Genomic DNA, 15,234 nt, shown 5'->3' with positions numbered 1-15,234 from the left:
CTGAGCAAGGTGCGAATGTACAAATGCAAGATGCTTTCTGCTCCATCCACTGTCCTCTCAGCCCCCTCCCTCTGACGCCCACTGGCCCAGTTTTTCTGTCTTCTTGTGACAACGATTTGAATAAGTTGCCCCAGGCTTTTCTTGCTGGATTCACAAAATACAGGGTGAGACTGCTTTCCCAGGCCATCAGTAGCCTGAAGCTGCAAACCGGCTAATCTGTGTAATCATAGCAGGAAGCTCTCTGGGAGACTGAGGGCTGCAGGGACTCAGCCAGTAATGATGAAAGACAGAAATGGGATTGCTCAAGACTGCTCTGGAACATGCCCTTGTTCATAAAGGATTCATCCTGGGTATAGACATTCACCACATCAGCTGCCTTCCTTGATGTCAGCTGCTGATTCTGCTCAAAACCCAGGAGAGATCTGGCCCTAATCTATTAGGGTTTTCTTTTCTTTTTTTTTTTTTTTTTTTTTTTTTTTTTTTTTTTTTTTGCGGTATGCGGGCCTCTCACTGTTGTGGCCTCTCCCGTTGCGGAGCACAGGCTCCGGATGCGCAGGCCCAGCGGCCATGGCTCACGGGCCCAGCCGCTCCGCGGCATATGGGATCCTCCCAGACCGGGGCACGAACCCGTATCCCCTGCATCGGCAGGCGGACTCTCAACCACTGCGCCACCAGGGAGGCCCTTCTTTTCTTTTTTAATAATTTATTTTATTTTATTTTTGGCTACATTGGGTCTTCATTGCTGCACGTGGGCTTTCTCTAGTTGCAGCGTGCAGTTATCTCATTGCGGTGGCTTCTCTTGTTGGGGAGCACAGGCTCTAGGTGTGTGGGCTTCCATAGTTGTGGCACATGGGCTCAGTAGTTGTGGCTCGTGGGCTCTAGAGCACAGGTTCAGTAGTTGTGGCACAAGGGCTTAGTTGCTCCGCGGCATGTGGGATCTTCCCGGGCCAGGGCTCAAACCTGTGTCCCCTGCATTGGCAGGCAGATTCTTAACCACTGCACCACAAGGGAAGCCCCTGTTAGGGTTTTCTATCTTTTCTGTGGCACAGATAATCTCTACTTCTCTCCGAGAAGCTAAGAAATAAAAATCCTTCCCCTGACCAAAGGATTTGTCCTGTAAAATAAATCAAAGCAGATCAAACTGGTCAGGTCCAATTTTGTGCACAATTAAAGACAAGACTTGCCCTTTGCCAATTTTTAGCCCATGTCATCTGATAAAACTATAAGTACTACAAGGGGTGAGCTGTTTCTTAATTGTACACTTAACTCCTCCTAACTGCACAGCTAGCTTCTGAAATGTGGATGGAGATTCTATTAGAGACCTGTGTCTGGAAGATGCTAAGTCTGTAATGGCTCTCTTGGGGATGGTAGCACCAGGGTCATATCACCTTGGCCTGAAGGAACACTCAGGACAGCTTCAGATTTACATCTGATAGGAAATGGTCAGCATGGGTAAAGCTGATGGTCATTGGGAGTGGGAAAGCAAGAAAAGTATGGCCTGCACTTTTATAATCAGTAACCTGTAATAACCATTTATCACTGGCTGATGCAAACGGATACAGAGATTTTTGTATTAATTTCCAAAAGCAAAGCAAGATCTGTAAGCATATAAGTTCTCCTAATTTTTATAACAACAGACTTTGCCTGCTGGCAGTCTAAGTTCAGGTGCTTACCGAAGACATCAATATCCACCTGGTTGCTTAAGACAGATCCCTGGGAGCCATCCTGCGTGCCTGCTTCTCCCTACCCTGCGCCCGCTGGTTTGCATCACGTCCCTTTGGCAATGCATCCCAAACGTATGTTGAGTCAGTCAGTTTTTCTCCCTCACCCTTCTCACACTCCAAGTCGCCATTCCTTGTACCTGGATGACTGTCACATCCTCCTCACTGGTCTCCCTGCTTCCACTCTTGTCCTCACCGGTCTCTTCTCATTATAGCAGTTAGGTCGTCTTCTTAAAGCATAAATAAAATTTTATCATCTTCTCCCTCCCCCAAGTTAAACTCCTCCCACTGCCTTTCTAGGTACATCAGAGTAAAATCCACCTCCTGACCTTGCTCCAGTCCCCTGATTTCGACTCTGACCTCATCGCCCTCCCCTCTCCCCTTCTCAGAGCTCTAGCTGCTCTGGACCCACCAAGCTTCTCCCCTCTGGCTTTTGCTGATGCTCTTCCTCTGCCTGAAAGGCCCCACGTGGCTGCCTCCTTCTCATCTCTGAGGTTTTAGCTAACTGTCCTCTCCTTGAAGATACATCCACTGACAGCCATATCTAAGCAGGGGCTCCCTATTTTTCTCCATTTTAACATCTGATTGTTTTCTTCTTGGCACTTTTATCAATTTGAAGTTACATATTTATTTGTGTGTTTACTTGCTCATTGTGTCTCCCCCTCTATGGACTGGAAGTACCAGTAAGATAGGAACCACGTCTGTATCCCCAGGAAGCAGCATGGTGCCTGGCATACAGTAGGCACTCAATAAATATTTGTCGAATGAAGGAAGGAATGAAGCTGTGTTCTGGGGGGAGTGACAGAGCCATGTGACTAAATCGGTGTCTTAACGGAGTCCACTTCTGCCCATACCTGGGAAAGGGGTGGTTACCTGATATCTGGTGGGCTTGCTGTAAGTGTTATTTGCTGTCAGGTTTTCAGAATTCCTCATGCCAGCCTGGTAGCGAGTCTTCTGGGAAAAAAATAGAAAATACATAATATATAATATATAATACATGATACATGATTGTACATACATACATGCTAGGACTCGAACAGGACCTGCATACGGGGCTGTCTCTAAAATGAGGACCCTCAGGAGGTCACTATACCCACTGCTACTTGGCTTTCTAGAACATGTTCCTGGGGCCTCTAGTTCTGTAGGATGTCAGTGGGTTACAAATGACTGTTTGGTCAGCTTTGTTTGGAAAGCACTCAGTTAAAGTGATGTGGGTGTCCTTCCTCCAAGACTCCCCAGAGATTTTAATATGCTAATAATTGAGAATCTCCAGGAGGGGGAGATAATGGGCAGGGAACCTTTCTTCCCAGAATCATAATCCAGATACTTTCTGGGAAGAGCTAATCTGCTTCCGAGTCCACTAAGGAGTCCCTCAGTGGGGTCCCGGCTCAGCCCGCAGGAGGAGGGGCACTACGGCCGGCCGGCTGCCCATGCTGGTGCTGCAGCTTTGCTGATGTGCTGGCTGATTCTGGAAAGCACGGGGTCCCTCCGGGCTCCTGACTTCCCTTGTATCAGGGGCACCATCTGAATCAAACACACAGCTCCCCCTCCCCCTCCTGCTGCCTCTCTAGCCCCATAAGTCCCACGCTACCTACCCTGAATTTAGAATTCAGCATGCCCATTTCAAGGTCATTTTCACAGCTTTTGGCCTTAGATTTGCAGAGTTTTATGAGGCACATCTTGATTCTCATTATGAGATAATAAAATGATTTAGGACTTGGCACTAGATTAAAAGGAGCAGGTAGAGTTCTTCCTTCATCAAAATAAGACAGCCAGAGCTTTGCTCGGGCAAACTTCCACTCCACATCTGCATCCTCCTGTGAGGCAAGGAAAATAACAGCACACCATCAGAGGCAGTGCTATCCAACAGACACATAACGTCAGCCACAAAGGAGAACCACACAAGGGCATTTACATTTTCTAAGAGCCACATTATAAAAAGTAAAATGAAACAAGTGAAATTAATATCAGTGATGTTTTTTATTTAATCTGATAGATCCAAAATGTTATCATTTCAACATGTAATCATTATAAAAATTATTTATGAGATAGCTCAGATTTTCTTGGCATACCGAGTCCTCGAAATTGGCATGTATTCTATACTCAGCACATGTCAATTTGGACTGGCCACATTTTGAGTGCTCAGTACATGTGGTTCATGGCTACTATATCAGACACCATCATGTGTTTCCTATTAGAAAGTGCATTTCTTATTGGTCAGAATGCTGTCAAATGATGTTAAGAGGTCTAGTGTATGTAATTCAAGGGGAGCAAACCTGATGAGCTGGCAGGAGGTAGTCTGGCCATGCCCTCTTCCCTAGTGGTGGTGGTGGTAGATTTAAAGCCCAGATCTGTTACCTCTGGGTTGGTGGCAATGCCAGAAACACTGAGTGGGCCCCCCTGAGAGGTAGCAGGTGTGTGTTTTCTGTAGGGATGCTCCTTGGGCCCCTGTCCTAGGAGGGCAGTCTGAGGCCAGGAGAGAGGCGTGGGGTTTGGAATCAGCTAGACCCTTACTAGCTGTGTGATGTAGGCAGTGGCCTTGGGCTTGCTCCTCTGCTCATGGTGATAGCTTGCTTCCGGTAGCCCTGAGGTCGGCACTGAATATGTGCTCTGTGAGCAGTGGGCTTTTCTCCCCACAGGCCCGAGCTACACTGCAAGGGGCTGTGAGCCCAGCAGGGGCCCACATGAGGCTGCTGGGATGTGCCAGGAGAGTATAAAGTCATTACCAGCAGGCTTGCTTTTACTGAGACCCCATCAGCACCTGGCCTGCTCTATGTGGACATGCTATACAGGTCGTTTAGACTGGAAGCTTTGTGAGGGCAGGGGTCGTTCCTGGTCTCAGCTGTACAGCAGAGAGGTGTGGGAGGGACTGCCAACCTGAGAGGAAGGGTGATGCAGTGGAGAGAGCACAGGCTCCGAAGCTTGGCTGGGTTCAAACCCTGCCTTTGTTCCTTACTAGCTGTGTAACCATGGCAGGTGACTTAGCTGCTCTGGGCCTCAGTTTCCTCATCTGTAAAATGAGGTTAATAATACCTACCTCATAGGCTCTTGTGGGAGTTAAAGAAGTTAATGCAGGAAAAACAATGTCAGATACTTAGTAAACCCTCAGTAAGTATTATTTGTATCTCCATAGCTTAATACATTGCCTGATGTTCAACTTTCAGTCACTCAGCAAACCTCCTACTATGTGCCCACCTAGCGCTCACCTACTGTGTGCCTGGCCTGTGCTAGGTAGGTACTGGGGATGGCAATCCTGCTGTCCTGGGACACGCAGCCCGGCCAATGACACGAGTATGTTAACTCATCAGCTCTTTGTATCTAGAGCTGGGCTAAGAGCTGGGGGAGGCACTGGGTGCTGGGGGTCCTGCCCCTGGGGGTCAGGGAAGGCTGCCCCGAGGGCTAGCATTTGAGCTGAGATCCAAGGGGTGAGTAGTTCTCAACGAGGTCAAGTGTGGGTGGGCTGGGGTGGAGAAGAGTAGCAGTTAATTAGTGGAGAGGCAGTGAGAAGTGTAAACAACTCTTCTTAGGCAGTAAAGAGCAGGAGACAAAGAGGTTCAGAGCTGGAAAGTGAAATGGAGGGAGGATTGTTTGTAGTTACTTTTTTTTTTTTTCTTTTTTTTGTGGTACGCGGGCCTCTCACTGTTGTGGCCTCTCCCATTGGGGAGCACAGGCTCCGGACGTGCAAGCTCAGCAGCCATGGCTCACGGGCCCAGCCGCTCCGCGGCACGTGGGATCTTCCTGGTCCGAGGCATGAACTCGTGTCCCCTGCATCGGCAGGTGGACTCTCAACCACTGCGTCACCAAGGAAGCCCCCTTTTTTTTTTTAAAGATCAAGAGATGGGACTTCCCTGGTGGCACAGTGGTCAAGAATCCACCTGCCAACGCAGGGGACTCTGGTTTGAGCCCTGGCCCAGGAAGATCCCACATGCTGCGGAGCAACTGAGCCCGTGCGCCACAACTACTGAGCCTGTGCTCTAGGGCCCGTGAGCCACAACTACTGAGCCCCCGTGCCATAACTACTGAAGCCCCCGCACCTAGAGCCCGTGCTCCGCAACAAGAGAAGCCACTGCAATGAGAAGCCTGAGCACTGCAACAGAGTAGTCCCTGCTCGCCTCAACTAGAGAAAGCCCATGCACAGCAACGAAGACCCAATGCAGCCAAAAATAAATAAATAAATTTATTAAAAAAAAAAGATCAAGAGATGCATTTAAATGCTGAGAGGCAGGATTAGCTAGAGAGGGGGAGAGGGGGAGGATGTAGGTGGGGAGGGCTAATGTGCAGTGGCTGATCCCGAGGAGGGGAGAGGGCAGGGGGGCCAGGGCGCATGGCTGGGGCTGCTCAGGGGGAGAAGGCCTGTCTGCCTACAGGAGGGCAATGGCAGGGCTGGGGGGGGCGGGACGTGGCAGGCAGGTCCATGGATTCGGACGTAGGTGCTCAAGATCTGTTGAATAAATAAGTGTTTTCCTGTAAGAACTTACAAATACGTACTTCATTAAGGTTCATTGTGGCCGTGAACACTAGGCACGTCCCGGCAGCCGATCTCAGGGTCCTTGTACACGAATCACCAGTAAGACAGTGGGGACATTTGCTCTCACCAGACAAGGAGAAGCCCAGCGCCCAGTGGGCTGCAGTGGGCTCTCTCTGTCTCCTGGCACCGCCCTGTGGTGGATAACTTGACATCATAAGCCGTGGGCTTGCTCACTCCTGCCCCAAACTAGTGGGCATCACTCATGCTAATCACGCGACTTCCCACGTTACGTTCATTTGGACCAACGCACAATGTGCTCGATAGGATGGGGCAGAACACCTGGGGCGAGTGCTCCAGAGACCCATGTATTCCAGGGACCATCTGCTTTCTCTTACATGTGGAGATGCTGAGGCCCAGGAGGGCAGGGAGGGTGAGTTAGCAACAGCTCATTATCCACATAGGTGACCAAGTCTGTAAAACACTTAAATATATATATATGTATATATATATATGTTGTTTGTCTGCTGACACAGTGTTGCGTTTTCCTGTAGGTGGCAGGGTGGCAGGGTGGTGAGGCTGGGGGCTAAGACTAAGGCTTCACACTGGCTCACCTCTTCCTCTCTCCTCTTACCTCTTTTTCTTGCTCAGTCTACACTCTTGCAGCGCAGTGCTGAGTATACCACATTGTTGTATCCCTCCCTGCCTTGGCACATGCTATTCCTACAGTTTAGAATACTCTTTTTTGGAGGGATTTTATGGACCAAAGCTTTCCCCTAAAATTCATATGTTGAAGCCCTGACCACAAGTATCTTAGAGTGTGATTATATTTGGAGAGAGGGCCTTTAAAGAGGTAATTAAGGTTAAATGAGGCTGTAAGGGTGGGGCCCTAATCCAATATGACTGGTGTCATCATAAGGACAGGAAGAGATACACAGAGGAGAGGCCCTGTGAGGACACAGCAAGAAGGCAGTCATAGGCAAGCCAAGGAGAAAGGCCTCAGAAGAAACCAGTCCTGCCAGTACCTTGATCTTGGACTTCTAGGCTCCAGAACTGTGAGAAAATAACTTTTTGTTATTTAAGCCACCCAGTCTGTGATATTTTGTTGTGGGAGCCCTAGCAAACAAATACATGGAAGTCTTAATTTTTTCCTATACACAGGTAATTGTTTCTTATAAAAGACTTAAGTACAGAGGTATACCAAGCAAACGCAAAAGTCCTTTCAAATCTCCTTTCTTGTTTCACTCCCCTCCCCAGAGGATACCCTTTTTCTACCTTTGCTTTCTGTATCTGCACATTTGTATTATTACATACATGAGATTTGCCTATGGATATTTTTCTACAGCTTGCATTTTTTCACTTAACAATATCATAGAGATTTGCTCTGTCAGCACAAAAAGGTCTTTCTCATTGTTTATAAACAGTATTTTAAAGTCTGTGCTATATCAGTTTATTTAAATATTCCTATATTGATGGGCTATTTCCAAGTTTTTCTTTTAATGAACATCTATGTAAAATCATATTTCTGCACGGATTTGCTGAGTCAAAGGGCCAGTGCATTTTATTTTGTTTTAATGTTGCATTTATTTATTTGACTTTTAATAAGTAGAACAATGACATGATTTCTAAGCATAAGAGCGTATAAAGAGAAAGCCTGTATACCCACCATGACCTCTAACCCCTACCTCTCAACAGGCGCCCCTTGCTGTGCTCTTCTTGTGCACCCTTTCAGGTTATTTTTCTTTTTCAAATGATTATATGATCAAAAAGGAATATGTGTTCCTTTTTCTTCCTCTCTACATAGAGTACAATATATACATTGTTCTGCAACTTGCCTTTTCTCTACTTACCATTATAATTGGAGGTCTTTCCACATCAGAATATAGAGAAAGTCCTCATCCTTTTTAAAAGCTGCACAGTTTCCCACTGTTCAGATCCATCATAATCTATTTAACTAGATTCCTAGTAATGCTCATTTAGTTTGTTTTTCATTTCTTGCTGTTCCAAACAAGGCTGCAATCAATAGTTCACGGTTTGTGCATTTTAGATTTTGATAAATTGCCTCCTGATATACTGTCTTGACTCCTTTGTCTGTCTAGCAAAATCAGTCTTTGAACGGCCTTCAAGTATCACCTCTGCAAGCCTCGGCGCCCCCATCGTCATGCACTCTCTATTCTGCACCTCCTACACCTTCTAGGACTTCTCTGGGTGCGCTGGCCCCATTGCACCGTAATTTGTTGATTGATGTATCTGTTTTCTCTCACTGAACTGAGTGAGAATCTCTTCAAGGGCAGAGATCGTGTCTTGGTCATCTCTGTATCGCCAGTGCCTAGCACGGGCTTGGCATACAGTAGGTACTTAATAAATAACTCGGGAGAGGCAGAAGTGAATGTAGGGTGGAAGAAGCAGTCATTCCCATTTGCCATGGGTCACCTGCATTCTGTCCTGAGGGGACACATGTAAAAGAGGAAAGATTCGTGACCCTGTTTCTTTCTGCCCTCATTGGGCCATTGCATGCATGGTGCCTGCCGTGTGTCATGGCAGGTTGACTGGAAGTGCTTCTTGGAGCGATCCAAGGGAAATGTCTATTGTTTGCTGTTCTGCCTTCACATTTAATAACACATGAGCTTCTGACGTCATTACCCTCATTGCTGAAAACAGCAACGCAAATTAAACCCAGGGAGAGAGAGCATTTTCAATTAACTGGTCTTACCTCAATTTCCTGATACGAGTTGTTGATCATGGCTATTAGCATGTTGAGCAGCACGACCACCATGGTGACATTATAAACACCGTAGAGAACATAGCCAATGTTCTCGATGAATTTGTGGTCATATTTCAGCACCACCGAGATCACTTCAGACAAGCCAAAGATGGACCAAAATAAGGTTTTGAAGCTTTCTTCAACCCTACAAGGAAACGGACAGTCCTCTCAGGCGGTTTGCATCTGCTGACACTTCTCACAGGAGAGATTCCACTACCCAGACATCAGTGGTTACCCTGGAGTAGGGCTGGGGCTGCTAGCTGGTATCTGTACTCTGAAGTCATGAGATATTCAGGTTTCTAAGAAGACTTTGAAAGAACATGGTAAAGGGTAGACTCTTTGTTTTCCATTCAACCCTTTTATTGGGACTCTTGGCTGCAGCATCAGTTTTTATCTTGTTGCAATTACTTAAACATTTAAAATTAACCACCAGGGCAAATGTTTGCCCTTGTAGGTTATTAGCTTCAGTAAGCACACTCTTCCTTCAATAGTCTGTTGAGTGTCTCTTCTCAGACTACCCAGCCCCACAGGAGAGGGAAGAGGATGGTGTTCGCTAATGGAGCCAGCATCATTGGCGACTGGGGCTTGCTGGGCATTTGACACAGGGCAGCGCACTTAAGCCCCGTGACCACCTCTGTGGTAGGCTGGCTTATTCCCTCCATTTGACAGATGGAAGTACTGACACTCAGAGCCTTCCGTGCCTTTCCCAGGAGCACTCAGTTGGCAAGTGGGTGCAAATCCAGGCATGTCAGAGGTTTTCAAAAGTAGGTCCTTCTAACCACTATGCTTTACCACCATCCTGGCTCTGGGTAGTGAGGCCAGCCACATATATTGGGTGCTCTAAACTGGGGATGAATTTTCAGGAATGAGAGTGATGAGTCTGATGTGTCCATGTTGATCAAATTCACCAGGTAACTGCCCAAACCTCACCCTGCAGCTCACTCAAGGTAGACACTGCATGTACTGTAAGGGCTGCCCAAGGAAGAGCTGGCTTTTAGGACACTGCTTTTTGACACTTGAGATTATCAAGTTACCAAATACACTGGTTTTAAGAGTAAGGTCCAAGCACGTTTCACAGTCTATACTTTGTGGCTCTGACCCTATATCAGGTTTGTGACACAGAATTCAATTAGAAAGCTGGATTTTGGTTGGGTGGTTTAGAACATGCCTGTGTGTGATAATATGTGAATGGTTAAGTGCAGGTCTTTTAGTTTGCATCCAGAGTTTGGGTCCTATTATGAGAAAGCACATTCTTTTTTCTCTTTAACATTTCAGATTTTTAGCACTTACCACAAATGGCCAGGATTAGCTAGATCTCGGGAAAAAAAAATCAGCGTTTTTTAAGGATTGGCATTTATTTGACAAGATGTACAAAAATACTAGTACTTGTCACTTTGGCTAAAAGTCCAGCACTGACTTGCATGAATTTTCAGCTCTCCTGTGTGAGAGAGTACGTGTGTGTGTGTGTGTGTGTGTGTGTGTCTAGCCAGCTGTTTGCTCATTCCCTGTGCATCTCAGAGTCTGAAAACTGAACATTGAACTGAGTTTTTGTTGTCATTATTTGTTTTTGTTTTCTTTTAAATCTGTGAGTTGGGAATATTTAATTTATCTTAGTTTTAGTAAGAAGGAATTTAGTTAGGGGTTTAGAAATAAAGACTGGGTATCAAGCTATTATTTTAGAGCTCTAGCTCCTGATGCTATTCTGAGAAAGGGGGAAACCTGTTTCCTCATTTGAGAAGCAGCATCCATTTTGTGTGAAAAAGATGCCGCTCAATGTGTGGGCATGATTCACTGCAGGTATTACCTTCCATTAAGAAGCAATCTTTCGTTTATCACTCTAGTGGAAGGGAACAGTGGCAGAGAGGATCTAAAACCACTGAATGAGCCCCAAATCAAAACTGAAAGGAGATGGCAGGACATGATTTCTCTGATACTTGGTCCCTTCCTAGCAGGGTCAGGTGAAAACCAGAGGACACGCTGTCCAAGGGAGGGGCTGGGCAGACAGGTACTGGTCCAGGATAATGTACCTACCAGGAACAACTTAAGAAGTGGATAATACATCCAACTGAGGGACATTTAACAGAAATTCATTTTCCCTTTCTTAACTTGGAAAACCCCACAAACCTTTGGCTGACATAAATGAAGCAAGCAGTTCTAAGCAATTCTAGAACACATCTAGGGAAAACCTTCTGCATTTTGATGAGGGAAAATGGCCTAGATTCAGCATACGTTTTGTTCTCATTTGATTCTTGCTATGAATTTTGTTACTAAGCTGTGATTTATCCCTGGTGCCTTCCCTTAGGCATTCTGTGTTAATAATCTGGAGGGGACAGAGCCAGCCCACTAAGCAGTATGTGTTCCAGTAAAAGAAGAATATTTACAGATCCCTAAACCTATGCCTTTGCCCCTCCTCTAACACCCCACCTCCACCCCCAAGGCTTGGAATGCTGATCTGTTCAGTTTGTTGTCTGGGTGTCAGACAATCTTCACACCTGTTTCATTTCTATTCTATAGCTTCAGGATTCACCTCTGGACTTGAATTTGGTCATGACCTCCGGGAGAATCTAATTACAAGTGGCCCAGACTCACTGGGATTGCCTGAGTGGAAGTAACCCCCCTCCAAAGCAATAATCCTCTGCATCAGGCTGGGCAGGAAGGGATCTTAGCCAAACTAGGCCTTTTTAACAAACTCTTCTAAGTTCTTTAGGGAGTGTCTATAGCCCTTGCTTCCTCTTATCATGGGGTGAAATGAGTTGCAGTAACAAAGACTTCCTTTAAGGAAAAGCTGGGTTCATTGTCTTGGATCATCCATACTGGCTAGATTCACTATTGGGGCCTCTGGGGACTTTCATTTGTACTCATGCCCCGTGACATGAACTTTCAGTGGACTAACTGAATAGACTACTTTTGCTGTTGTTGTTGTTTCTCAGAGGGGACATTATGGGCTGAGTTTATGTCCAGTTAGCTGGGCTAAGTGGTAAGCAACACACTATTTTATCCATAGCTCAAACCATCTAACTAAATAAATTCTAAATGGAATTGAAGCATTTAATGCTTAAAAATTATATAGTCAAAGCCAGAATAAAATATTAGTAGTTATATAATCTTGGCCTGGGAGATGTTTCAAAACTACAGAGGGAAAGTGTGAAAGATATGCTCACGTAAAACTTTACTTGTAGATATTGAAAACATATTAAGTAAAAATATAAGGCAAAAAACTGAGGAAAGGATTTGTATTTGCAACACATATGACAATGGATGATGTCTTTCTTATATAAAGAGCTCTTATAAATCAATACAAAATGACAGACATCCTTGTTGAAAAATAAAAGGAGGACAAAATCTTTCAGGAAAATGATGCTTTTTGTGGTGACAAGAGCTCCACAAGTAACTTGATAGGTCAGGTTAGTGGTGTCTTCTGGTTTAATATGTAGTGGGAAATAAGTGAAACGTGTCCTCACTGCGTTGTGTTACATTGACCTTGGAAACCTATAATAATATATGCTTAGAGAGAACGCTGGCCTTGGAGAGGAGTGAGTAGTACATTCCTCCTCCCAAGAGCTTGGGCACTGGAGCAAGCCCCAATGTCTTGTGAGGTAATGATGCTCTCTGAGTCATGTACCAGTCATCGCCCATAATTTTCAGGAGCTATGGGATACAGGGCATGGTGCAGAAGACCAGTCACTGCAGGGGTCTGGGACTGTCTTTCAAGAAGAAAGTATCTTGCAGTTGACGTAGATGATATTCACCATGAAGCCACTTGTCTCACAAAAAGTCCCCATTGTCAGATAGCTGGTCCCTAGGCTAAATTTGAGATTCTTTACTGATAGGGATGGTGGCTGCTGGTTCCATATCCTCCTCCCACCCACTCTGGCTTTCTACCAAGTTTGCCACAGATTCCTCCAATTGTGTCAGTCACAGGAACCTTCACAGAGATAGCCGGAGGAGTAAGAAAGCAAAGGTGCATACCTGGTTCAAATCCCAGCCCCATCATGTACCGGCTGTGTGAGCTTGGGCATGTTACAAAACCTGCTTGATCCTCAGTTTGCTTATCTATGAAAGGTATAATAGTACCTTATTATTAAGTTGCTGTGAAGATTAAATGGAGCAACCCATTTAAAGTGTATAGTAAGAGTCCAATAAATGGTACTTATTATTTTTATTCGTGTGTTTATTTGCCAAACATTCACGGAACTCCAACTATGTGCCAGGCACCATACAGAGCAGGACGCAGGGGGCATAGAACTTGTTTGTCTCTGTGGAGGTCCCAGTCTAAAGCAAGCCCACTGGTGTGAGCCAGTGCTATAAGGCTGTGGGCAAGGATGCCCCGGTCGCCTTGCCCTACCCAGGAACACATACAACCCCATCAACCTTCAGGTGCCTCCACACAGGGCTGAATGGAGTTAACAGTTCAGCTGCATACTGACTTTTCTGAACAAGGCCCGTTTTCCTTCCTATCTGCAGGGATCATCACCAACCCTTGATTTCATGCAAACCCTCTTTCTGATTTCTCCAGCCTGTGCTGTCTTTGATTGTTTGACTTCTGGCTTGCAGTGGAAGGGGCTACGGTTTCATCAATAGGCTACCCTAGCATAAGAACTGCTCCTAATGAAGTCAAAGGGGAAAAGTGCCTGAGAGTGATGTTGAATAGACCGTGATTCACCCTCCTCTTACCGGGCGGGGGTGTGTGTGTGTGGGAAGGTTGGGGCTGACATATCATGCAGAAGGCAGGAACGAGGTAATCCGTTCCGTTCTCTACCAGGTCTGTCTCACCTGGATAACAGGACTTTAATAACAGGTTGTCTGAAGAGGCAGTTGTGTATGGGCCTCAGAGAACAAATGGATTAACAGGGCGAGGGTTTGGGGAAATTGTTATGGAAATTGCTGCTGCTTCAGGATGCCATGAGGCCCTCCCCTCAGCGTTATGGAACTCTGCCCCCCACCCCAAACAGTTCAGTTCAGGGTTACCTACCCAAATCTGCAAGTAGCAGCCTCAAATTAAGCAGGAGGAATCAGCTCCTGAAAGGCTGTTTTCTCAAGTTCGAAGACAGTAGCTGGCCTTGAGCTAGAGTTCTGCTGAAGCAGAAACAATGCTCACTTGCCATCCCAGTGGGGACTGCTAGAAGGTGCTTGGAATCTAGAAAGACCCCTGCAGCAGGGCTGTGCTTCTCTAATGCCCAGACCTGGAGACTGAGAGCAGTTGGGCCAGCCTTGAGGGCAGTCAGGGCAAGAGCGTCCAATGCCTGAGGAAGTCTGGACCTCACCCCCGCCATGGTCCTCTGAATCACCTCTTGGTTTATCCTGGGCCCTAAATGAGGCGTGATTTAGACGGTCCAGAAGTAGAAGAGTCTGGCCCCAGAATCAGGGCCAAGGAACTGGGATGCACAAAGCCCGGATTTATTCGTACTGAGGGTCCAACTCTCCCACTGATAGCCCAGTTGCTCCTTTAGGGGAGAGCTATATTTTCTTCCCCCTTGAAACCCCAAACCTAGTGCAGAGCCTGGCACACTGAAGGTGCTAAATAAATTCACTGTCCTTTGAATGAATGAGTCCCCATCGCATATTTTGACTCCCTGTTCCTGATCCCAGTGTTCAGGTGAGGCTGTTGTAAAGCAGAGTACAGTTTCTGGGTTTAACTGTGAGCTTTTTGCTAAATAACTTTGTCTCACTGTGCCTCTTTTTTTCTAGCTGCAGAATGGGAAAACAATAATCTCTACTTCACAGGGTTAATAGAATGTTTGTGAGGGGTGCATAAAACACTGCCTGGCACAGTGCCTGAAAGACTCTTATACCCTACAATCAATTCTCAGAATAATCCTTTAAAAATATGAATCAGATCCTGCCTCTCTCCTTTAGCAGCTTTCCATAGGCTAACAGTCAAACCTAGTCACCCAGCCAAGGCTCCCCTGACCTCACTCTGGCTCGCCCCTCACTCGGGGTGCTGTGCCCCTGACTTTAAACTTAATTGTCACGTGGTCATGTCAACCTTCTCTGACCATGTCTGAAGGAGGTCCGTTTCTAATTATTCTTTTGCATGACACTTTTATTTCCTTCCTAGCTGTCAGCACTTAAACGAAGATGTTCTTATTTGTCTATTTGTTTATCATCATCATCATCATTATTATTATTTTGTCTCTTTTCCCTCTTTTCCCATTCACAGAGCATTGTGACCTCCACAAGGTCATGACTTGCTCATGGCTCTGCCATCAGTGCCCAGAACAATGTGTGACCCACAGTGGGGGCTCAGGAAACATCTTTTGTCAATGAATGGTTGAAACTGGGAA

At 46.1% G+C, this 15,234-nt stretch overlaps 2 protein-coding genes across 6 annotated transcripts in view; one reads left to right on the top strand and one right to left on the bottom strand.

Annotated features, from left to right (window-relative positions):
* Positions 1-15,234, top strand: part of LOC309805790 (uncharacterized protein) — a 460,110-nt gene that overhangs the window by 23,867 nt on the left and 421,009 nt on the right. The window lies entirely within an intron of this gene.
* Positions 1-15,234, bottom strand: part of TRPC7 (transient receptor potential cation channel subfamily C member 7) — a gene marked incomplete at both ends in the record, with an annotated part of 124,448 nt that overhangs the window by 6,797 nt on the left and 102,417 nt on the right. Inside the window, 3 exons of the mRNA XM_082623993.1 lie at positions 2,595-2,675; positions 3,317-3,538; positions 8,900-9,095. Coding sequence (XP_082480119.1) covers positions 2,595-2,675; positions 3,317-3,538; positions 8,900-9,095 — 499 coding nt within the window. The remainder of the gene's footprint in view (positions 1-2,594; positions 2,676-3,316; positions 3,539-8,899; positions 9,096-15,234) is intronic.

The sequence above is a fragment of the Mesoplodon mirus genome (assembly GCF_964341445.2).
Source record: "Mesoplodon mirus genome assembly, chromosome: 5".
Lineage (NCBI taxonomy): Eukaryota > Metazoa > Chordata > Mammalia > Artiodactyla > Ziphiidae > Mesoplodon > Mesoplodon mirus.
Note: the sequence above shows the minus strand (reverse complement) of the source record. Positions and strands in the feature narration are given on the sequence as shown.